Source organism: Hyperolius riggenbachi, chromosome 5 (assembly GCF_040937935.1).
Source record: "Hyperolius riggenbachi isolate aHypRig1 chromosome 5, aHypRig1.pri, whole genome shotgun sequence".
Lineage (NCBI taxonomy): Eukaryota > Metazoa > Chordata > Amphibia > Anura > Hyperoliidae > Hyperolius > Hyperolius riggenbachi.
The window spans coordinates 179,274,568-179,299,925 of NC_090650.1; the positions used below are offsets into that span (position 1 = coordinate 179,274,568).

General features: G+C 43.9%; 1 protein-coding gene across 9 annotated transcripts in view; it reads left to right on the forward strand.

The window, feature by feature from the left end:
* Nucleotides 1-25,358, forward strand: part of TERT (telomerase reverse transcriptase) — a 961,487-nt gene that overhangs the window by 180,380 nt on the left and 755,749 nt on the right. For all 9 annotated transcript variants that reach the window (XM_068236452.1, XM_068236449.1, XM_068236451.1 and 6 more), the window contains one exon: nucleotides 24,284-24,466. In XM_068236452.1, the coding sequence (XP_068092553.1) occupies nucleotides 24,284-24,466 (183 nt within the window). The remainder of the gene's footprint in view (nucleotides 1-24,283; nucleotides 24,467-25,358) is intronic.

The following is a 25,358-nucleotide window of genomic DNA, read 5'->3' on the forward strand; positions in this document are numbered from 1 at the left end:
TTGTACCTAGATATGTCTCCCATTTGTTGCTTTGGATGAATTGTGGGTTTGGTATTTCCGAGATCATATTGTAAAAAGTTTTAATTCCTTTGGTTATTTTTTGTTAGAAAAAGTTAGTCGCGGAGTGATAATTTTCTTTAAGAGTGGCATAGATCTGTTTTAGGTATAGGGTAGAGAGGTAAGTTAAATTGAGGGATGTTATCAGTGTCAGTGGTGCTCAAATACCCCTTTTTAAAATTCGAGTTTGGTCGAATTCGAATAGTAAATTATTCGAGGTCAGTCGAATATTCGAGTCGAATAATTTTTACTATTCGATTCGACCTCGGAATTCGAGCTCACTATTCGAGTCTGTATTCGAGCTCATTATTCGAGCTGACTATTCGAATTGGCCTTAAATAGCTTCCAACACTTGTTTTGAGGGTGAATGATGCAATAAACATCTTTTTTTCCAAGTAACAACAGCAAGTGATTATGTGGGGATGTTCCTTTAAAAAAAAAAGGTGAAAAGAGAAGTTGTGTCCAGAATTTTGTTCAGTACTGTATATATACTTCTTCTTCTTCTTCTTCTTTATCTTCTATCTTCTTCTATATCTTCTTCTTCTATATCTTCTTCTTCTATATCTTCTTCTTCTATATCTTCTTCTTCTTCTATATTGTCTTCTTCTTCTTCTTCTTCTTCTTCTTCTTCTTCTTCTTCTTCTTCTTCATCTTCTTCTTCTTCATCTTCTTCTTCTTCTTCATCTTCTTCATCATCATCTTCTTCTTCTTCTTCTTCTTCATCTTCTTCTTCTTCATCTTCTTCTTCTTCATCTTCTTCTTCTTCATCTTCTTCATCTTCTTCTTCTTCATCTTCTTCATCATCTTCTTCTTCTTCTTCATCATCTTCTTCTTCTTCTTCTTCATCTTCTTCATCTTCTTCATCTTCTTCATCTTCTTCATCTTCTTCATCTTCTTCTTCTTCTTCTTCATCTTCTTCATCTTCTTCTTCATCTTCTTCATCTTCTTCTTCATCTTCTTCATCATCTTCTTCTTCTTCTTCTTCATCATCTTCTTCATCTTCTTCTTCTTCATTTTCTTCTTCTTCATCATCATCTTCTTCATCTTCTTCTTCTTCTTCATCTTCTTCTTCTTCATCTTCTTCTTCTTCATCTTCATCTTCATCTTTTTCATCTTCTTCTATATCTTCTTCTTCTTCACTTATTTCTCTTTTCAATTTTTTTTTTAAAGAAATGCAGCTATTTTTGAGCGTAACAAATAGCTGGTGGCGCACGCATGTTGGAAGCGCCATTGTATGTGCTCCCTGGCAGTGGAAACACACAGACAGCAGGAGGTAAATTCAGCAGCAGGAGGAGGAGGATGAGTGTGTGGCAGCAGGCAGTCAATGAGGCAGGCAGCGTGACATAATAGCCCTGGTACCTAGCGGTGATACCAGGGCTGTAAATAAACACAGCAGGCGGGAGGTCCCAGACAGCGGTCGTGCAGCCCACATCGTGTCCAATACACAACTGGGACAACACAGTTTTCAACCCGGGCACCTCAGAAAAATTAAACCTTTTTTTTTTTTTTTTTAATGGTTTTTTGGTTTTGTTTGTACAACCAATTACACAGATATATAGCTATTGTTTGACGTAATAGCTGGTGGCAGAAGAATGTAATTCTGTGTACCCTGGCAGTGGGAAACACAGACAGACAGCAGCAGCAGCAGGAGGAGTGGAGGAGTAATGTGAGCAGCTATTGTTTGACTTAATAGCTGGTGGCAGTGTGGCAGCAGAAGGTAATTCTGTGTACCCTGGCAGTGGGAAACACAGACAGACAGCAGCAGCAGGAGGAATGGAGGAGTAGTGTGAGTGTGGCAGCAGGCAGGCAGCGTGACATAATAGCCCTGGTACCTAGCGGTGATAACAGGGCTGTAAATAAACACAGCAGGCAGGAGGTCCCAGACAGCGGTCGTGCAGCCCACATCGTGTCCAATACACAACTGGGACAACACAGTTTTCAACCCGGGCACCTCAGAAAAATTAAACTTTTTTTTTTTTTTAATGGTTTTTTGGTTTTGTTTGTACAACCAATTACACAGATATATAGCTATTGTTTGACGTAATAGCTGGTGGCAGAGTGGCAGCAGAATGTAATTCTGTGTACCCTGGCAGTGGGAAACACAGACCGACAGCAGCAGTAGCAGAAGGAATGGAGGAGTAATGTGAGCAGCTATTGTTTGACGTAATAGCTGGTGGCAGTGTGGCAGCAGAAGGTAATTCTGTGTACCCTGGCAGTGGGAAACACAGACAGACAGCAGAAGGGCAGTACACAGCAGCCCACTGTAGGTGTAAAATGTGTGGCTGCAGGCGACGTAATAGTCAAACTGAACCAGGCTGGCTTAGTGAGCAGGAGCCAGGAGGTGGTAAAGGGTGGTAAGGCACATTAACGATGGTTCTTAGCCAGTTCATGTCCCCCTCTCACCGACAACAGGGGCCAGGAACTCGCCTTCCACCCACGCCTGGTTCATCTTGAGAAACGTCAGTCTGTCCACAGACTTGTGAGACAGACGTGAGCGTTTCTCGGTGACCACGCCACCAGCTGCACTGAAGCAGCGCTCGGACAGCACGCTGGAAGGGGGGCAGGACAGCACTTCCAGGGCGTACTGCGCCAGCTCGCTCCAGATCTCCAGGCGCTTGACCCAATACTCCATGGGATCAACAGGGGCATCGCTGTCAAGCCCGCTGTAGGACCCCATGTAGTCAGCCACCATGCGGGTCAGGCGCTGGCTGTGACCGGAGGAGGATGCTGCTGCATCATGCACCTCCTCTCTAGTCACTGCTGCCGGAGCCTCTACAGTCCTGTAGAGCTCGTGGCTGAGAGACAGCAGGTCTGTGGGGCGCTTGCTGCTGGATGCAGGCACCTGCTGCTGCCTCTGTGCTGGCTGCTGGACAGTGGGGGTGGAAGGCTGGGGGAAGGCTTCCTCCAAGCGCTCAACAAGGGCCTGCTGCAAGCTCCTTATTTGTTGTGCTGGGTCTCCTCCTGCAGGCGGCAGGAACTGGCTCAACTTCCCCTTGAGGCGTGGGTCCAACATCATGCTGATCCAGATGTCCTCCCTCTGCTTCATCTGGATCACCCTGGGGTCCTTGCGCAGGCACGCCAGCATGTGCGCTGCCATTGGGAAGAGGCGGGCAACGTCTGCTGGCACATCGATGGCAGTGCTGTCCTCCTCATCCTCCTCCTCTGCCGCCTCATCCTCTCTCCACCCCTGCACCAACTCAGCTGCGCTGTGCTGATCCCCCTCATCAGCAGCAAGGTCAGGGACCTCCACCAAGTCCTCCTCCTCCTCCCCCTCAGAGGTGGACTGTGCAGCTGCTTGCCGCTCCTGCTGGTCCAAGGCTGCCGCTCCCTGTTCCAGCAAAGCATCGAGGGCCCTGTTCAGCAGACAAACCAGGGGCACCCACTCGCAGACCATAGCATGGTCCCTGCTCACCATGTTAGTGGCCTGCAGAAAGGGAGCCAGCACTAAGCACACCTGCTGCATGTGCCTCCAGTCATCATCGGGGACGATGGACGGGATGTTGCTGGTCTTGTCCCTTCTCCGAGCGGCAGAAACAGTGGCCAGGGCAAGGTACTGGTTGACAGCGTGCTTCTGTTCAACCAGACGCTCCAACATCGCCAGGGTGGAGTTCCAGCGAGTCGGAACGTCAAGGATCAGCCGATGGCGTGGCAGCTCCTTTTGCACGTCTTCCAGGCTCGCACAGGCTGCAGCCGAGCGCCGGAAGTGACGCACAACGTTCCTTGCCGTTTCCAGCAGTTCGCCCATCCCCTGGTAGGTGCGCAAGAACTTTTGCACCACCAGGTTCAGCACGTGGGCAAGACAGGGGATGTGGGTCAGGTTTCCCCTGTCTATTGCGGCAACCAGATTGGCCCCATTGTCGGCCACCACCTCTCCGACTCTGAGGCCTCTGGGGGTCAGCCAAATCCTCTCCTGCTCCTGGAGTTTGGCCAACACATGGGTTGCCGTCAGCTTGGTCTTCCCAAGGCTGACCAAGTGCAGCAGCGCTTGGCAGTGGCGGGCCTTCACGCTGCTGCTGAGGCGGGGGTTTGGCCAGGTGTGCCAGAGGATGGCAGAGGATCGGAGGAACCTGCTGCAGTTCCCCTGACCCTGCGGGGGGGCACCACCCACTGTGTTGCTGCTGCTGTGCCCGCTGCTGCTCTCCCATCCTCACCCCCTTCCACCAAGCTGACCCAGTGGACAGTGAAAGACAGGTAGCGGCCTGTCCCGAAGCGGCTACTCCAGGAGTCCATGGTGACGTGGACCCTTTCACCAACCGCATGCTCCAGCCCTCGCTCCACATTGGCCATCACAAAGCGGTGCAGTGCAGGAATGGCCTTGCGGGCGAAGAAGTGTCTGCTGGGGAGCTGCCAGTCTGGGGCTGCGCAAGCAAGCAGCGCCCGTATGTCCCTCCCCTCCTGCACGAGCGTGTACGGCAGGAGTTGGGAGCACATGGCCCGTGCCAGCAAGCCGTTCAGCTGCCGCACGCGACGGCTGCTGGGAGGCAGAGCCCTAACCACCCCCTGGAAGGACTCGCTCAAAAGGCTCTGGCGTGGCCTTTTGCTGGCACGGGAATCAGCAGACACAGCAGAGGAGGCCACTGAGGACTGGCTGCCAGAACAGGCCTCAGTGTCGGCGGCAGGAGTTGCAGAGGGGGGAGGAGCAGTGTGTTTCCGCACTCCTGCTGGTGCTGCTGGAGGAGCAGGAGGGCGGGTGGCTGCTGTTGCTGCTGCTGCTGAAGGCTGTGCAGTGATGGGTGTGGTGCCACTGCCAGCACCAGATGCCTTCAGCCTCTGGAACTCCTCATGCTGGTGGAAATGTTTCGCAGCAAGGTGGTTGATGAGCGAGCTGGTGCTGAACTTTAAGGGGTCTGCACCTCTGCTCAACTTCCACTGACAGTGGTTGCAAGTGGCGTACTTGCTGTACACTGTGGGCATGGTGAAAAAACGCCAGATTGGTGACAAAAACAACCCCCTACGGCATGGAACCGCTGCTGCCTGTCTCCCTGTGGTGGTTGGGGGGGGGGGGCTTGGGTGCGGCTGGTGGTGGTACTGGCAGATGCTGCTGCTGCTGCTGCTGAGCCTGAGACACCAGCAGGCTGTGGGACCTGCCTACTGCTGCTAATGCTTGCAATGATGTGCCTCCTTGCAAGGCCCACAAGCGCATCCTCCTCCTCCTCAGAGCTGCTGAGGACGACATCCCCTGGAGGTGGTGGCACCCAGTCTCTGTCTGTCGCCGTGTCATCATCATCCTCCCCTCCTGAAACATGTCCTGCTGGGATGATGACCCCCCAAACTCCTCTCCTGATGCATGGATGGGCTGCTTGACTGTCGCCACAGTCTTGCTGTCCAATCCCTCATCCCCCAAAGTGCCCATCAGCATCTCCTCCTCCAAATCGCCAACAACAGCAGACAATACCCTGATGGTGCCTGGGGTAAAAATACTGCTGAGTGACAGGTTGCCAACTTGTGATGGTGAACTGGCCTCCTCCCCAGGCCCTGCTGAACAGGCTGCTGCGAACAGGGGTGGTGGTGGTGGTGGTGAGGGTGGAGGCCTCGGATGCAGAGCTGATGGCGGGCTGCTCATCCTCCGTCATCAGTTGCACCACAGTGTCTGCATCCTTTAACTCAATGGGACGTTTCCGACCCGGCTGGAGGAAAATCGGAGCAGGTGCTACACGCTGCTGCTGCTGTGTCTCTGCAGCGTGAGTTGCAGATGCTCCTGCTGGGCGGCGCCCAAGGCGTCCACGGCCAGTGGCTATGGGAGGAATGTTAGCCACTGACGCTGCTGCTGCGGAACTGTGCATGGTGGCGCGGCCGCGGCTTGCCACAATGCTGCTCCCTCTCCTCCTGATTCCCTTGCTGCCCTTCCCCTTGCCCAAACCGCGCTGGCTGCCACTTCCAGACATCTTCGATGTTTTGGGCGTAAACACAAAAGTTTTTGAAAAGGGCTGGAGAAAAGTGGGGTACTTTAATGGGGTGGGTTGGTGGGTGAGGTGACTGAGTGAGTGTCCCGACTCCCTAGTACAGTAAGTAAGTAGTAACAGTCAGGAAGTACAACTAGCAGCAGTTACAATAATCAGTAGTAATCACAAGGAAATAGAGTGTGTGTACACTACAGACAGTGAGTGCACACACGTGCAAACACGCGCAGGAGCTGGCCTATGAACAGTGACTGAGTGAGTGTCCCTACTACAGTAAGTAAGTAGTAACTGTCAGGAAGTAGAATTTACAATAATCAATCAGTAATCAGAAGGAAATAGAGTGTGTGTACAGTACACAGACAGTGAGTGCACACACACACACGCAGGAGTCCGAGCTAGTAGCCTAGTATGAACAGTGACAGTGAGTGTCCTAGTACAGTTACAGTAGTATATAACTACAATACAAAATACAATCACTAAGTAGTAAAGGGACAGCAGAAATACTGTCTAATACTATCTAATACTGTCTAATACTAATGAGAAATAAACTAACAGAGGACAGGAGGACAGCTGCCCACACAGGCAGGCCCTGAGGCCTAAAGCTGTAAGCTTGCCTGCAGCAGCTGGCCTGTCTCTATGTAACACAAAAGCTACTAACTAAAATACAATGTCTATCTAACTAACAACAATATAGGTGTGTATAGGAGGTGTATGTGAGCAAAAACGCTAGGTAAATGACCACAATAAAGCTCTTGCTAAGCCAAAGCACAAAGGAGCAACTCTCTCTCTATGCAAGTCTCAGGCAAGGACGGAGAAACGGAACATGGCGGCCGCTATTTATAGGGTAGGGGCTGGCCAGGGTCCCCCTCTGTGATTGGCTGCCGTCAGAGGGCCTGGGAGCCCTCTGATTGGCTCTAAGGACATCAATCTGGGCTATGACGCTATTCGAGCTCGGTATTCGAGCTCGAATAGCGCCGTTTGCTCGAATAGCTCGAATAGTGAATGGGCTATTCGCGTTTACTCGAATAGCCCATTCGAATAGCTGCAGCTATTCGGAGCTCGAATACCGAGCTCGAATAGCTGAAAAAGAGCTCGAATATTCGAGCTACTCGAATATTCGAGCTCTGCTGAGCATCACTGATCAGTGTGTTATATGGGATAAGTTGTCCATGTTTTTTGTTGAAGAACTGGGATATCCACTGGATTTTTTTTGTTGTTTTAACTGAAGTAAGCATTTGGGATTAGAGTATTTAATCGGACTTGAAATGGGGATCTCTATTTCTTTGGTCTAATTTAATGGTTTGAATTTATTACATAATGTCAACAAATATGTACACATTGCTTTAATTGTAAGTAGATTAGGTATTTGTACTGTGGGGAGGATTGGGAGCAGGAGGAGGAGACCTTTAAGTGATTGTGGGCTTGAAGAATGATTTTCAATCTGGACCAATCTAGGATGGGAGTTGTGGGTCCAAATGTGTTTAATTTGGTATGTTATAGCTGCTTGATGGTAATGATACAGGTTAGGTAGACCTTTCCCACCATTTTTCGAATGCAATTGGACAATTTTAAAGAGGAGCTGTTAGGTATAGGGTCTCAGAGAAAATAAACACATATATCAGTAGCTAAAGATTGGCTGTACTTACATTACATATGCATTTCACTGTCCACGTTTGGATTTCACAGAATTTGTATATAGTATATGCAGAGAATGATGCTCCTGACAGCTCATGGCAGGTTCCATGTTTGTGAAGCCAAATGTGTCGTCATGTCCTGCCAGCTTCTGATCACAGAACAGCTCATACTGAATAACACTAGTTTGCAGTGAATATTAATGAGCCATGTGGCTAGGAACAATAGCGGACTCCTGCAGTGTACGCTGCCCCGAGATTTATCTGTGCTGTGGCTGGACTGAGTTTTAGAAGCTGCTGAAACTTGATCCCGTCTTCTCCTTAGCAGCCAAGGGGAGGGCCCCAGAATGCTTTGCAGTATGTTATGCGGCTTGCGGCTTGCTTAGGTCTAAGCATTGCTGATAAGCATACATCAAAGGTAAGAGAGATCTTTATCTTCAGTAATGTCTTTTTGGCTTCCTTCTAAACTGTTTAACACAGGAGACTAGAGGTTTAAATTAGCTTCTGCAGCCTGACAGTTACTCTTTAAGCTTTATTCTGGGTTTCTTCCCTGCCCATATATAGGTAGTTTAATATTGAGTGTGATTTTTTTGAAAAATGATTGTGGTACAATGATTGGAATAGTCTGAAATAGACAAAGGATTTGAGGTAAGATTAACATTTTAAATGCATTAATATGTCCCATCCAACTATTTTGTGCTAATTTTGTAGGTAGAGTTTTCAGCCATTTCTCGTGATAATGCTTGTATAAGTCTTTAGTATTTGTTGGAATATTTATTCCTAAGTATTGAATGTAATTTTCTAGCCATGGGAATTGAAATTTGGTCTTCAAGCTTTGGATGATGCCTGCCTGTAAGTTAATTGGAAGAATGAAATATTTTGTTTCGTTAGCTTTGTAGAAGGAAACTGAGGCAAATCTCAGTAAGTCGTCCTTAATGGCTTGTAAGGATGAGGTAGGATTGCTGAAAAAAAGAATAACATCATCAGTGAATAGGCCTATTTTGTGATTCTCTGTTCTGATCTTTATTCCTTGTATCTTGTTGTTTGCTCTAATAGTTTCAGCAAATGGTTCCATAATTAGCATAAATATTATTGGGGATAACGGGCAGCTTTGCCGTGTTCCATTGGTAATAATGAAACTATCTGATAGGAAACCATTTGTGGTTACTTTAGCTGATTGAGTGGTATATAGAACCTGTATTGCTTGTAAAATAAAGCCATGAAAACCAAATTTATTAAGGACAGAGTTCATATATTGCCAATGAACCCTGTCAAATGCTTTTCCAGCATCGAGGGACAGGAATAAAGTTGGAATTTTAGATTATTTGAGGTATTGATAAATATCAAAGACTCTGCGCGAGCCATCTGGTGCCTGTCTTTCCTTTACAAAGCCAACCTGGTCTGGATGGATAAGATGAGTCATAACTTTTGCCAATCTATTTGCTAATGTTTTGGAGTAAATTTTTTTTATATCTGAATTTAGAAGGGGTATTGGATTGTAATTAACGGGATCACTGGGGTTTTTCCCTAGTTTGGGGATTGTAGTTATTATAGCTTCTAGCATTTCTTTGGGTGGGGAGGTGTAGGCTACCGTATTAAATGTATGGATCGTATGTGGTACAGTTATGTTGGAAAATAATTTATAATACTTATTGGAGAAGCCGTCAGGGCCTGAAGATTTATTTTGGGGAAGGGATTTGATGGTTTGTAAGGTCTCTTTTTTTATTAAATGGGACATTCAGCATTTGTAGTTGTTCTTGAGACAATGTAGGAAGCTGTAAATTCTGAAAATAGAGTTTTATATCATCTAATTGTGGTTGAGGAGTGTTGAAATCTAGGTGCATGTTGTACAAAGAGTTATAAAAACCTCAAAGTATTAGCTATGTGTTTAGGGTTGGTAAAGGACATCTTAGTTTGCGGGTGTATAATAGCTAATATTCTAGATTTAATCCTTCTTGCTTTAACGTTTTTAGCTAGATATTTACCAACTTTGTCTGCTTCAAGGTATCTAGTAGTTTTGAGGTATTTAGACCATTTTTCATGTTGTTCAGATAAAATTGATTTTAGTTGATTCCTCAAATAAACCAATTTGGCTTTGGTTTTGTTTACCAGGTTTTCTCTTATCTATAAGTTCCATTGTTTTAATTCTTTGGAGAAGGTTATCAATTAGTAATTTTGTTTCTTTTTTATGAGTGGAGCATATTTTGATTATAGTCTCTTTTTTTTATATATGCTTTATGACCACACCAAGTCATTGGGGTTGTATTATCTCCATTGGTGTTTAATTTAAAGAACTTTTTGAGCTCCGATGTAATTTTATTTTTATATGTGTCTATCGAGACAACATGTTTTTTTTATTTTCCAGGTCATTGGGATGGATATATGTGAAGGTTTATTTATTGAGATTAGTAATGGGGTATGATCAGACCATGAGATATTGCCTATGGAAGTTTTGGTAACTGCTTGCAGAAGTGATCTATTTACTAGGCAATAACCAATGTGCGAGTAAATTTGTTGCACATTTAAATAAAAAGTAAAATCTTTTTCATTGACATGCATGGACCGCCAGGTATCATGTAATTAATTCGTTATAAGGAAAGATTTTAGGGAAGTTGATGATTTTTCCTTTTTCCCTTTATTAATTGAATTGGAGGAGTCTAGGGTACGGTCAGATATTATATTCTCCAAAGAAGATAAGGTGGCCTTCAGCTATTTTCTTTGTTTTTTTTGATGATTCTGTTTAGGAAACAAATCTTTTGAGCGTTACTGGTATACACATTTGTGATTGTGTAGGACACATCATTAATAGAGCATACTATTATTATGCATCTACCATTTGTATCAATGACAGATTTTATAATAGAAACCTGTAATGAATTATGAAATGCTATGGAGACACCTCATTTTTTTGTGAAAGATGCTATGTAACATGGTAGAAAATTTTGGGTGCGATACTTAAGGGGCTGAATCTTGTGTTAGATGGATCTCTCGTAGGCAGAGAATGTGGGTTTGGAAGTTTATAATTTTGTTTCTACATAGCATACCTTTTTTAAGGGGTATTTAAACCTTTGCCATTATATGAGAGAATGTTAAGGGACATCTAAATGTGTCAAAAATAATGTGAGGGATAGCAATTGCCTTACATGACTATGTGGAAAAAGGGCAGAAAGGGTAAAGAAAAGAGGTGTTGCCATGTAAGTCTCAACTGGGAATGAAGTAGTAAGAATAAAGTGAGATATTAAGCTCTCTAAAACAATTGGTGAACCTATTTGTCTTTCAAAAGTAGAGTAGTTATTCATTTTGAACAGTGATAATACAGTAATGGTTGATGAGATAATGAAAACAAAAGAAGAAGAAAAAAAATCACATAACAAATAACATGTACAGCAACGGCTGTAAAACCATTATTAGGTGGTAAGTGTAAGTCGCTCAAACGCGCGGAGTTTGACTGTAGTTGGGGTTTTAACCATATAGGTTAAGGTGACAAAGCAAAAATCAGGCAATATTTCTCCTGTGTTATAAGGGACTACCTCTATTGGTTATGATGCCTCTGGAGGTGCAGTAGTGTCCATTGCTGAGAGACTAATATCTTGTGAGGGGTGAGTTGGTATTGGTTCTCTTTCTGGATGTATGTTCCATTGGCTGAGAAGTTTCCAGCCTTCCTGAGATGTGCAATGATGTGGGTTCTGCCATCTCTGTTGATTAAAAGTTTGACCGGGAAGCCCCATTTGTATGGGACTTTGTGGTTCCTCTGTATTGATAGGGTTTAGTTCTCTTCTATTTTGGAGCGTTGTTTGCGAGAGGTCAGTGTATATTTTAATTTGTTGGTACGGGTCAGGGAGGGAGACCAACTTTCTCGTGGTGTACATAAGTTCTTCTTTGATATGGTAAAAGTGAATTTGAGCAATCGTGTCTCTTGGGACCGAAGGTTGTAAGAATTTTGGTTTTGGTTGTCTATGGATCCTGCCGACTGTAAGATCGAGATCGGTGGCTTGAGGTATAATTGTTTTAATGAGAGTTTGTAGATAGGGTCTGAGTTTAGAGTCAGGGACATTTTCTGGAATACCTCTAAATTTGATATTGTTACATTTATTTTTATCTTCGATATCAGCTATTTTGGCCTTCACTTGTGACACTTTGTCTGTGGTCTCTGTGAGCATCAAGAAGATCATTATGTCTCGGTAGTTTGACGGGTGTTTGAAAAAGTTATGGGCTGGGCCGAAAGTTATCAGGCATTTAAAAAAAACTCACCTGGGGCTTCCTTCCGTCCCTTGCAGCCGACTGTCCCATGCTGACCGCTCCTCTCTCTGCCACCGTCCCGGTCTCCACACAGTGCAGAGGCTGACCCAAAGGTCGTCCTTATTGCGCCTGCGCAAACTGCCGCTGTCAATCAAGCCCACGTTGTACGCAGCTTACTGTGGATAGCTGATTCAGTGTTGAGGGAGCTTGTCCTGCAGCTCAATCCCTCTGTGGAGAGTCTTGCAGCTTGAGTGAGGCGATCACTGATGCCAGATGCCTGATGATATAGATGAATGTATGGAAGAGCTGCTTGGGATGTGTCTGTCCATTATAAGCGCTAAGCCACACCCCCATGTATTTTTTTTTCCAACACTGATTTTTATTGAAAATAAAGGAAAAGCATAATACAAGAGTATAAAAGGTTATTTACATCTAGAGTTTCTTTGGAGGATGTGGTCGGGCAGTTTAATGGTAGAGGGGACTGTGTCGCCTCGTTAAAGTTTAACAGGATCTTCAGTCTGCAGTCCCAGACTCTGACAATAAACTAAACGAGGAAAGTTTCGTCCATAAGAATCTAGTAATAAGGTGCTTGAAGGTTGGGTTGTAGAGAGTTTAAGTAGTGGTAAAGTATGAAGTGTGAAGGGTAAGAGGATAAGAGAAGATTATTATTCTTATTATTATTTAGTATTTATATAGCGCTGACATATTACGCAGCGCTGCACAGTGTGTGTGTGTATATATATATATATATATATATATATATATATATATATATATATATATATATATTGTCACTAACTGTCCCTCAAAGGAGCTCACAATCTAACCCCTACCATTGCCATATGTCTATATTATGTAGTGTAAGTACTGTGGTCTAGGGCCAATTTTAGGGGGAGCCAATTAACTTATCCGTATGTTTTTGGAATGATGAGAAATATAGGTAAGTAGAAGCGGAGTGAAAAGAAGAGAGAAGAAAAAAAGAGTAGAGATAAAGACGTTGGGGTTTGTCGTGAGTCGCAGTGGTTAGAGACCTCCTATAATGCTTGTTAGGTTAGACTGGTAAGAGAAAGGAGGCGAAGGGCCTATTCAGGATATGTCATATAATGGGGTATGCAGGGGCGTAAGTGGGGTATTGGGAAACTTGGGGAGATGTGAACAGTCAGTATGCCTTAGGATACTGGGATAGTAGAGTCAGGGAGGTCTATAGTCTGGGATAATTTGAGTCCAGGGGTCCCATACTTTGTGAAATTTATCTTCTGTGTCTCTTAATGATGCGGTCATTCGCTCCATGGATTTAGTCCATGAGATTTTAATCTTAACGTCCAAGATACTTGGTGTAGCGATATTTTTCCAGGATGTGGCAATAGAGAGTCTGGTGGCAGTGAGTATGTGAGTAATAAGGCGCATACTGTGTCTGTTAAGGTCTGGTACGGGCTTCCCTAATAGCATTAAGAGAGGGTCAAGGGGAACTTGGTTACCAGTTACATCTAGGATTAGGGATTGTACGCCTTGCCACAACGGGGTAATCAGGGGGCAGGACCAAAAAATATGCTCTAGGGTACCTTTCTCTCCGCAACTCCTCCAGCAGAGGTCGGAGGTGCCTGGATATATTTTTGACAACATCTCAGGAGTCAGGTACCATCGGTATAGAATTTTATAAATATTCTCTTTTATGTGGGTGCACATTGAAGAATGTTTAGCATTCTCCCAGATATCTTCCCAATCCTGTAAGGAGATGGTTGAGGAGAGAGAGCTTTCCGATTTTGTCGTGTGAGGGGACCAGAGAGCCTGATTTGTTGTGCAAGATTAAGTAAATCTGTGAAATTAGGCCTTTCTGGTGTCCTCTATGATCGCATAATCTTTCAAAGGGGGTATACGTTGAAATAGAAGAAAAATTGTGAGTGTATTTATGTAAAAAGTGGCTAATCTGGTTAAAATGTAGGAGTGTTTAGGGGGTAAAGCTTATCTTTTCCTCCAGGGTTGACCTAGATAGTAGTTTTTTTAGTAAGTGGATCTGTCCAATTATGGCGGTTAAAGTAACCTAATGAGAACCACCTGTCCATGAAATTCCTTGAGGTTCCAGGAGGAAAAGAGGTATTGCCTAGTATTGGGTAAAGTGGTGAGGGGTTGGATCTTTAGCGTGCCATGTGGACAGAGGTTTTCCATATGTGCAATGTAAAGGTAATCGTAGGTAGAAGATTGGTATGAGGTATTTTAGGGGGGGGGGGAGGGGGGTGTTGCCCATATAAAGGAGGCTAGGGATAGAGGAAGTACATCAGTAGCCTCTATAAGGGCCCATTTGGAGAAAGCCCTGAAGCTCGTCCATTCAGTTAGTTGTCTTAGGTGTGAGGCCAGGTAGTAGTATTTTAGGTGTGGGAGGCCCAGTCCGCCTAGTTCCCTAGGAGAATAGAGTATTGATTTAAGGACTCTAGGTCGTTTATTATTCCAGATAAATTTAAGGAACTCGGATTGCAGGTGGGAGAGTTGGGTTGAGGGGACCTGAACTGGGAGAGTCTCGAAGAGGTATAATAGATGTGGTAAAATATTCATTTTTAATGCGTATATTCTTCCTAACCAAGAAATTTTGTATGCAGTCCATTTATGTAGGTCTTGAAGTATGGTGCGGATTAGGGAGGGGAAGTTTTGTTTGTAAATGGTGGAATAGGTGGGGATGAGAAAAAGGTATTTAAGGGTTTGTGACCTCCATTTGTAGGGCCTACAGAAGAAAACAGATTAGATCATATAACAGAGATAACACAGCCACTGTGCAATTAGAAAAAGGCTGCAGTAAGCCAGAGCACATTAGAACAGGCAAAGGAACTTATAGGATAGAAGAACTAAGGCTGAAAATTTTGTTACAGAGTCTCTTTAAAAGGGAGAGTCTATTTTGGGGCATATTGAGTCCATTCGTGTTTAAGGTTAGGAGTTTAAGCATGGTCTAAAATTTGTGGGCTGTTGCGTTTATAAGGGAGGTCAGGCCACTGCGACTTAATGACAAGAAGTGGGTGGAACCAAGAGACAAGAATCAAGAATAACATTGATAACAGAAGAATAAATAATAACTGGAGCGGTAAAATACAGAAAATGCCACTATGAAAAAAGTGGCTACATAGGATGACAGCTAGGAGTAGCTGTCCAGGTGGGATCGCCTCAGAAATGTCCGAGCCAAACATGGGTCGGGCAGTTTCGAGTATGGATCTCCTGAGGTACATGTGGAATCACCCGGGAGTGACAGCCCAGGGATCGCAAGAACCAGAAATAATATGTGTGTGACCAAGACAGATTAAGGTAAATTCTATAATGGGATACTGGTATCAAATAGTGGTTATAATAGGCAAAGGTTTGGGAAGTGGGTAGTCCCACTGGTGGTAAAAGGAGTAAATAATTATCAGTTAGCTTGGGTGAGCTTCCATCTCCTCAGGGTGTTGAGTGTAAGTTAGGGCACGGGCCGGGGCTCTTGTCCAGTCTGAAATGTGGCAGATTTTTCTTGGTGGGGAGATAGCTGCGGGTGATCTGAGATGCAGGGTCGAGGTGGGGGTCTAAGACCCATCTGTTTCAAAAACATCGGGGCATCATCTGAGTCTGATAATATGAAAGTCATACTTGTCGATTGACTATGAGGCGGAAGGGAAATCCCCAGTTGTAGGGTATGTTTGCTTCTCTCAGAAGTTGTGTGGTAGGTTTTAGAGCCCTGCGCTTTGTTAGGGTGATCAGCGAGAGATCGTTATATATATGGAGCTCGTCTCCTTTAAATGAGGTAGAAGAGATTTTCTCTAACCTTTAGCTGGGATATGTCCTTAGGAGTATGGTAACGCCCAGACACCTGTTGAAACACAAGTGAAAAAGTATAAAATGCTCCCGCCCTCCCCTCATCCCCAGTTCATTTTGTGTTTCTGCCCGGAAACACAGGAAAGGTTCTGCTCCCATTTTTTTTATTTTTGCTTATTTTTTCTTCACCAGAGGGTGAGAAGGTCAGTAGGGGTACCTGGGGCTTTAGGCTTCCTCATGCCGGTGAAGAGGAGGAGGTCGCTGGTTCCAGGTGCCGCCATTGCACGCTGCATGCCCGCATGGAGGAGATCGGGCTATCCAGCTGCCGCCTTCCTCCTGCGTGATTCACTTGTGCCGGTGTTGAAGGGTTTTTCGGCTGGTGGAGCGCAGACGTACTTCCGGTGGAGGAGGCGGACCGGAAGGAGTGGTCAGATGATGGGGGCCTTCCTGGATTATTTGAACGGCACGCCGCGTTAGAAGCAGCACCATTATGGAGGATTCTGCTGCCTCATCTGCAGCGATGTCAACCTCCTCAGTGGTCCCCGCAGCGGCGCAGGCAGCAGAGGGCATGTCTTCAGCCATGGCGCCAGCGACCGCATCCACATCTTCAGCAGCAGCTCCACAGCCTGATGGTGTGGTGAGTGGGGGAATTGTTCTCCCTTTTAGTAACCCTGTTTGTGGTCATTGTTTTAATCAGGGTTGTTCCATGTTTCTTTTTCTCCCTCCTTTCTCCTTTGATTTTACAGGCAGGAGTGGAGTCTAGATCTAGTGGGTCTGGCAGACCTAGGTCAAAAAAGTGCTGCCAGTGTGCATCCAAATTACCTTCCGGTTATACTAAGTCCCTTTGTCAGAGTTGTATTGATGCAGTGATAGCCTCTGAGTCTTCTTCCATTTTTAAGAATGTGATGCGATCGGTCAGGAAGGATATGACGGTGGCATTTGACAAATTTAGAGAATCTATTCTTCCGCCTAATCCTCCTGGGGCTATCCCAGTTCCCTCTTCTATTCCTTCAGATCCTGCACCTTCGCTTGATCCTCCTGATTTGGCCACTCCTGGTCCTTCCGGGATTCTCCCAGAGGATCCATTTAATGCTAATGTTGTGGTGGAGCACAAGGAGGAGGAGGATTTTGAGGGCAGGGAGGATCTTTCAGAGATTGAAGAGGGAGAGGAAGTTGAATCTGAAGTAATGTCGGATGAGGATTTGAAAAAAACCTGCTTAATTTCTGTTCAGTACGGATGAAACTGACTAATTACTTAAGGCAGTTTTTTTGACGGAACAGATTCCCGAGATTCAAAAAGAACTTTCTGCTCAGGATCAGGTGTACTCCGGTCTGGCGCAGCAATCCGGTCGGGTTTTTCCCTTTCATCAGTCCCTTAAAGACATTATTTCCTCTCAGTGGAAGGACCCGGAGAGGCGTTTATTTATTCCAAAATCTGCTAAAAAGAAATATCCGTTTGCTCCGTCAGACGTGGATAAGTTCACCAAATGTCCTAAGATTGATGCTTCCTTATCAAAATATTCAAAAAACGCTGATTTATCATTTGAGGATGCTGGTGTATTGAAGGATGCTATGGATAAGAGGATTGATGTATTGTTAAAGAAAGCATGGGAATCTGCTTCTTTTGCTTTTGTACCGGGAGTGGCTGCTACTTGTATATCTCGTAATTTGAAAATCTGGATGGATAATTTGTTATCTCATATTTCCAAGGGTTCTAGTCTGAATGATTATGTAAAGTCCTTACCAGTAGTTTTGAAACCGGTAGCCTTCTTGGCAGATGCGGCAGTTGAAATTATACGTATCTCTGCCCGTACGACTGCTCTTATTAATTCGGCCAGAAGAGCTCTTTGACTCAAAACATGGGATGGTGACCTAACTTCCGAGAATAGATTATGTTCCGTGCCTATCGATGGTAATTTACTATTTGGTCATGAATTTGAAAATATATCGTCTTAGAGGGGATCTAATTAACATGTATAAATACATCAGAGGGCAATATAATACCTTGGCGGATGAGCTTTTTGTCCCTAGGCCTTCTCAAAGGACTAGAGGACATGATCTGCGCATGGAGGAAAAACGTTTTAACCATTTATTTAGGAAAGGGTTCTTTACAGTAAGAGTGATTAAGATGTTGAATGCATTGCCACAGGAAGTCGTTATGGCAAACTCTATACCTGCATTTAAAGGGGGCTTAGATGCTTTCCTTGCGTTGAAAGACATCCATGGCTACAATTACTAGGTAATGCCTAATGATGTTGATCCAGGGATTTTATCTGATTGCCATCTGGAGTCGGGAAGGAAATTTTCCCTTTAGGGGCTAATTGGACCATGCCTTGTAAGGGTTTTTTCGCCTTCCTCTGGATCAACAGGGATATGTGAGGGAGCAGGCTGGTGTTGTACTTTATACTGGTTGAACTCGATGGACGTATGTCTTTTTTCAACCAAAATAACTATGTAACTATGTAATTGTCAAGATCTGCTTAAAGAGGTAAACAATTCCCCAGCAAACGTAAAGATTTTAAGACTAAGAGGTTGGGGGGTATAGGAAACCAGAACAGGATCAGACCAGGTCTCGTCCTCAGCAAAAGAAATGGTCCTTTCCTGCCGGATGGGGCTGAGGGGGGGTTTGCGCTTGCAAAACCCAGTGCCCCAAAAGAAAACAAATGACTTGTTGCCGGTGGGAGGGAGGCTTCGTTATTTTCATTATCAGTGGAGCCTATTAAATCCAAATCCTTTTATTTTCAAGATTATAGAAGAGGGGTATCGCCCTCAGTTTTTTGTTCCTCCCCCTCCCCGGGTTTTCATCAACAATCTTCCTCGGGACCCAATCAAGGCTCAGGGTCTCCAGTTAGAAATTTCCAAATTGATACAAAAGGATGTGATAGTTCTAGTTCCGCAGAAAGAACGGTTTCTGGGCTTTTATTCTCATGTTTTTCTGGTGACAAAAATCAGCGGGGATTTCAGATTTATTCTAAATCTTAAGTCCCTAAATCCTTATTTTAGTGTACAAGAAGTTCAGGATGGAGAACATTTTTTCAGTGAAATCTCTTCTACTAGGAGAGGAATTTTTTGTTTCGATAGATTTGCAGGATGCGTACCTGCACGTACCGATTGCCCGTTCCCATCAGAAATTTTTAAGGTTTGCGGTAGAGGCAGGGAGCCAGATTGCCCACTATCAGTTCCAGGCTCTTCCTTTCGGGATAGCTTTGGCTCCCCGAATTTTTACCAAGGTACTGGCGGAAGTAATGAAGCTTTTGAGACACCAAGGCATCTCCATAGTTCTGTATCTAGACGATCTCTTAATTTTTGCAAAATCAGAGGAGATTTTGATTTTGCACAGAGACCAGGTGATCCAGACTCTAACAGGATTAGGCTGTGTCATAAATTATCAGAAATCGAATTTGAATCCCACTCAATCAATTGTGTTCCTGGGTTACACTATCGACTCAATCAGGGGAAGAATTTTTCTTCCCTCTCCCAAAATAGAAAAATTACAGGCAGAAGTGCGTTCTCCTCTTTTACGTCAAGGAGGGGTCGATAAGAATCATCATGGTTGTTAGCAGTTTGGGACAAAGATCGGGATTCTTTAGAGCAAACGGTCCAGATTCCACCTCATGTAAAACAGAGTTTTCATTGGTGGCTAAATCAGTTCAATCTTACCCAGGGCATATTGTGGAAACAGGAGTATCCGATAAGGATTTACACAGACGCCAGTGCCTGGGGCTGGGGAGCCACGGTCTTGGGGTTACACGCTCAGGGCAAATGGGACAAGAGAATAGCCAGGAGTTCGTCCAATTTCAGAGAGTTGCGGGCAGTGAGGGAAGCTCTCCTTGCTTTCCCTCACATAATTCACAGCAGGCATGTACTAATTTTCTCCGACAATGTGTCGGCGGTCGCTTACATCAACAAACAGGGGGGAACCAGATCTGTGAATCTGTCACTCCTGACGTCGGAGAATTTTCTTTGGGCAGAGTCCAATCTGCTCTCGATCGAGGCGGTTCATGTAAAAGGCTCCTTAAATCTGGAAGCGGATAATTTGAGCCGCCACGAGCTTGATCACTCGGAGTGGGAATTAAACCAGGAGGTTTTTCTAGATGTGATAAGCAAATTTGGAATTCCTGAAATCGACCTTTTTGCCTCTCCAAAAAAACGCGAAAATGCCTCAGTCTTTCTCTCTTCACGATTGCTCGCACACTCTGGGGTTGGATGCTCTGTCCGTCCCATGGACATTCAACCTAGGTTATGCTTTCCCGCCTCTCAAACTGATTCCTCGTGTGTTGGAAAAGATACAGAGGGAGAAAGCAAAAGTGATTCTCGTGGCCCCAGCGTGGCCAAAGAGAGTATGGTATGCCACTCTGTTGAAATTGTCGGTACATCCTCCATTACCTCTGCCAGTGAGGCCGGACCTTTTGAGTCAGGGCCCTCTCTTGCATCCCAATCCAGAGTTGTTCCAACTCTCGGCTTGGATCCTGAGAGGTTGATACTTAGAAATAAAGGAGTCTCGGATAAGGTCATTGACACTCTACTTAAATGTAGGAAACCTGTGACTCATAAAATTTATAGGAAGGTGTGGAAGGTTTACCAATCTTGGTGTACATCCCGCAATAGATCGCAGTCAGAGATTGGAACGATATTAGATTTTTTCAGGACGGCTTGGAGATGAATTTATCTTTAAGCACACTTAAGGTGCAGTGTTCTGCTTTATCAATCCTTTTGGATAAACCCTTGGCACAAGAAAGGTTGATAAAAGATTTTTTTCGGGCTATTCAGAGATCCACACCGATCAGACAAAAAGTACTTCCGCAATGGGACTTGTCGTTAGTTCTTAACATTTTGACTAAACCTCCGTTTGAGCCGATTGAAAACATTGATTTAAAATTTTTGACCATTAAGGTTGCGTTTTTGGTTGCAATCACGTCAGCTAGAAGATTGGGTGATTTGCAAGCTCTTTCTATTAAAGACCCTTTTTTGACGTTTTTCCAGAAAAGATTGTACTTCGTCTGGATCCTAATTATTTGCCTAAGGTTTCATCGGATTTTCATAGATCTCAGAGTATTGTACTCCCCTCCTTTTGTGATAACCCTTCTTGTGCTAAGGAAGCAGAGTTCCATTGCCTAGATGTGAGAAGAGCCGTGTTGAATTATCTGTCTAGAACCAGAGAATTTAGGTCTTCTTCTCACCTATTTGTTTTATTTTCGGGGAGGAATAAGGGTAATCAGGCTTCAAAACAGACAATTGCTAGGTGGATATGTGAGGTTATTTCGTTATCCTACAAGATTTCAGACTCCACTCCACCATCCAGCATAAAGGCACACTCTACCAGATCCATTGCAACGTCTTGGGCAGAGAGAGCGGGGGCTACAGTTCAGCAAATTTGTCAAGCGGCTACATGGGCAAGTCCACCTTTGTTAAGCATTACAGGGTGGATGTCCTGTCTCAGCAGGATTTGTCGTTTGGCAGGAAAGTGCTACAAGCTGTAGTCCCTCCCTAGGTGGGTATTACTTGTGTATCTCTCCTAAGGACGTATACCAGCTAAAGGTTAGAGAAAGCACCCTTTATACCTACCGGTAATGGTGTTTCTTTCCTGCAGCTGGGATACTGTCCGCTACCCTATCTTTTGCACTTTCTTTGTGTCTTCTCTATTCCTTTTTTTAGGGGGTCACTAGGAGGTGCTTCGCTCCTCTCTTTCCTAGTGTTTCGGTCTTTTTTTACTTTTATACACTGGGGATGAGGGGAGAGCGGGAGCATTTTATACTTTTTCACTTGTGTTTCAACAGGTGCCTGGGCGTTACCATACTCCTAAGGATGTATCCCAGCTGCAGGAAAGAAACACCATTACCGGTAGGTATAAAGGGTGCTTTGCGAGTAGCTTGCAGTAGGGATTCTTTGGCTTCATAGTAGTGCATTTTGGCTATTATGTCCTTAGGTCTTTGTGCTGAGGGGAGCGATCTGTGAGCTCTGTCCATACGCCAAAGTTCGTCTGGGATATCTGGTGCTAATGATCTGAACAGTTCAGATAGTTGGGCCTTGATTTGGTCAGGTTTCACAGACATGGAGACCCCCTTTACCCGTATGTTCTGTCTCCTATCCCTGTTTTCAGAGTCCTCTTGAGCTGTGTGAAGTGCTCTCAGATCTGATTGTATAAAGCACTGCTCATCTTCTAGTTCTCCATGTTTCTGTGCGAGAGAGTCCATTTTGTTTTCTAGGGCATTTGTGTGCTCACCTAAGCCTGCAATTTTTGTTTTAAGTTCCTTGACAGCAGAAAGGATTACATTCTGAAAGGATTCATTAATGGCACGAAATTGTTGAGTTTTGTCAGGGGTTATACAGGCCTGATTCTGCAGCGTGTCTGTGCTGACCTGGTGTCTGGCGCCATCTTGAGATTCGGCTGGGCGGACAAAACGATCCAGCGTGCCTGCTTGCTGTGTCATCTTGGCGGGTGCTTTTTCGGGCATCGGCAGCTGGAGGGTGTGCGGCAGCTGTCTTGGTAGGAGCCGCGCTTCAGAAGCTTCTGTGAGGCTTATAGCGGCTCTCGTTATGCGGAGACGGGCTGGAGCTGTGGGACTAGGCAGCCATCCCTAATGACGTCGCGCATGCGCCTCCCCATGTATTTGTTTTAACCCCTTCCACACCTACACCATGGTTATCAAAATAAAACCTACATAAATAGTTACCTTAAGGATTTTTTAAAGTGGACCCAAATTAAAAATACAAGATTTCAGAAATAAAATCTATTTTCTAACTTCTAATAATAAATAGCAGCCTTTTATCAGCTGCATGATGACAAATATAAAATATTTTACATTTATTGGAGGAACCCCTCCCTTCCTTTCATATTGCCGGGACAGAATCCAGCAGACTAGTGGAGGAGATCAAAAACAAAATACAGGCTGCTATTGATGTTGTCACAGGGGAGGTGATCTCAGCTTGTTTGAGACTTCTCATAGACGACACCCCTGTGAGGGAGGGTAGCTGATGACAAACACACCGATGATCTAAAACCTCCTACTAAGCTCAGAAGTAATTATGAAAAGAGAAGGGTGAAAAGCATGCACTGAAATGCTCATAGGCTTGAAGGAGTGTTTATTTATCTCTGTATGTGTTAGAGTGGTGCAGCTAAATATTTTGAATTAAAAAAAAGTTTGGTTTGGGTCCGCTTTAAATATGTATATTGTGGGAGTATATTACGGTTGCTATTGTAGATAAAGGGTTTTAATTATTTGTATAGTATAAAAAACTTTATTTCCAAATAAAATATTATCGCCATACATTGTACTCGGGACACAATTTAAATGTTGTATTAAACCAGGACAAATGGGCAAATAAAATGTCTGTTTTATCTACAATAGCATATTTTATTTTTTAAACTACAATGGCTGAAAGAAATTATGAATTTATGCAATTGTTTTCTTCTTCTTCTCCCCTGTAAAATGCATATAAAATAATTCTTAGCAAAAAGTATTGTCCAAAAAAATCCTAGTTTGTCCCACGAAAAATAATAAGTAGATTGATTCAATGTGATAAGTAGCAATAAAGTTATTAACAAATGAATGGGAGCGTGATGTGAAAATTGCTCTGGTCTTGAAGGGGAAAAAATCTGTGGTAGAGAAGTGGTTAGGCCTTGTTCACATTGCGTTCCGCTCGTGTGTCCGTCTGCGGTGGGCTTTTTTTGAGGGTTTGTTTTTCCAATTTCTTGCGCTTCGGTGGGCGATTCGTTTTTGTGGTTAGTGGTTACCGATGCGTTTTTCCCAAGCGTTTTGGTAATTCACTCCCTGACGCAGGTCAAGAAGTGAATTCTTTGATCCGGAAAATAATAAATACAATGTATTTATTCTTAAAAATGTGATAGCAATTGCTCCACAAAGCGGTTTTGTGAGCGTTCTGCGTTTTTTCTATACCTTCCATAATTGCCTCAAAAATGGCTCAAGCACCGCTTTATAAAGCGGTACACAAACGAGCTGCTCATATGTGAACTATCTCATACAGAATCATTGTGTAAGTTCTTTCAGGGCGATTTTGAAAAATCGACGGCACTTAAAAAATAGCAAAACCGCCTGCAGTGTGAACAAACCCTTAAAGGATACCCAAAGTGACATGATGAGATAGACATGTGTATGTACAGTGCCTAGCACACACATAACTATGCTGTGTTCCTTTTTTTTTCTTTCTCTGTCTGAAAGAGTTAAATATCAGGTTTGTAAGTGGCTGACTCAGACAGGAAGTGACTACAGTGTGACTGATGAGAAGTTCCAACTATAAAAAACTTTCCTAGCAAAAAATGGCTTCTGAGAGCAAGAAAGAGATACAAAGGGGAATTTCTTATCAGTGAGGGTCACACTGTAGTCACTTCCCGATTGAGTCAGCCACTTACATACCTGATATTTAACTCTTTCAGGCAGAGAAAGAAAAAAAAAAAAAGAACACAGCATAATTATGTGTGTGCTAGGAACTGTACAGACACATGTCTATCTCATCATGCGGCATGTCACTTCGGCTATCCTTTAAGGACTGTTTTTTGGTTGTTGTTTTTTACATATTTATATACAACAATGTGGTTCTGGACTATTTTATTCAAAAATGCATCACATTCAGCATTAGTTCCTGAAATTAAATATTTAAAAAAAATTGTTAAAGAAACAAACTTACTTATTTTTTCATTGTTTTTTATTTTTTTGCTTATTATTAAAGCTCTGTCAATTCAACTGTCAAGTTAAAGACATCTTCAGCATTCTCAACTTTGAGCGAAGGAAGTCTCCAAATGTTACAGGCTCTTCAGTATTTGGTATGGATGACATATACAAGAAGTGGAGAAAATTTGTTCTTGACATTGAAGAATCAAATGCAGAAAAAGTACCTCTTTATTTTGTAAAGGTTTGTACACCTTTTAACTTATTTTAGATACATTTTAAACTAGATTTAAAAAGTGAAACACTGAAAAGTACTTTTTTTTTCCTTTTTTTATAGACTGCACGGTGTAGCAAAAAACAAAACAAAAAAAACCTTGCCATTTAGTATTTTTTTTGGGGGAGTGTGTTGGACAGGTAGTGTCTGCTCTTTTATTTACTGTAACCATGCTATGTAATGAGAAGTGCACAGCAAAATGCAAATGTACTGTATTACGTACTTGTAAAACTTTAAATTATATAAAAAAATTTGACGTCCTTTACAGTCTATTCAGGGAAGGCATAGGTAGCCGTCCTTATGCCAACCCTCTTCTTTTTTTTGCCCCCCCTCCACTGTCTCCCAATGCCCCCTACTTCTGGGTTTGCCAGGTTGCAAACTAGTACACAGACACCGTCCTGACAGTGTGCGTCCTTGACTGCGCACTACAAGTCGTGATGATCAAGGATGTGCGCTGCTGGGCCAGTAGCTGCGCACTAGTGTACCACCTGGCTGACCGAGTAGTAGGTATGGGGGGCATATGCGGGGGGGGGGGGGGTGGAGAAGAAGGGGTTGGTGTTTTTACAATATGATATGAATATGATTCGCTTTAGTTATCCTTTAAAGCGGACCTGAATTCAAAACTTCTTCTCTGCTCTAAAAGATAAGCAACAGCATAATATCCTTTAAAGAAAAACATTTTAGAACTGCTGCAGTAAATCTGCAGAGTGTCTACTTCCTGCTTTTATGGAAGGTTTAACCTCTTTACATAGTAGCTGAGCCTGCTGAATTTCTGAGATGACACATCTGAGAAGGCAAATAACTGTTGTGATTACTTGCAGGGGGGGGGGAGGGTTGTGGGGGGGGGGGGGGTGTAGACAGG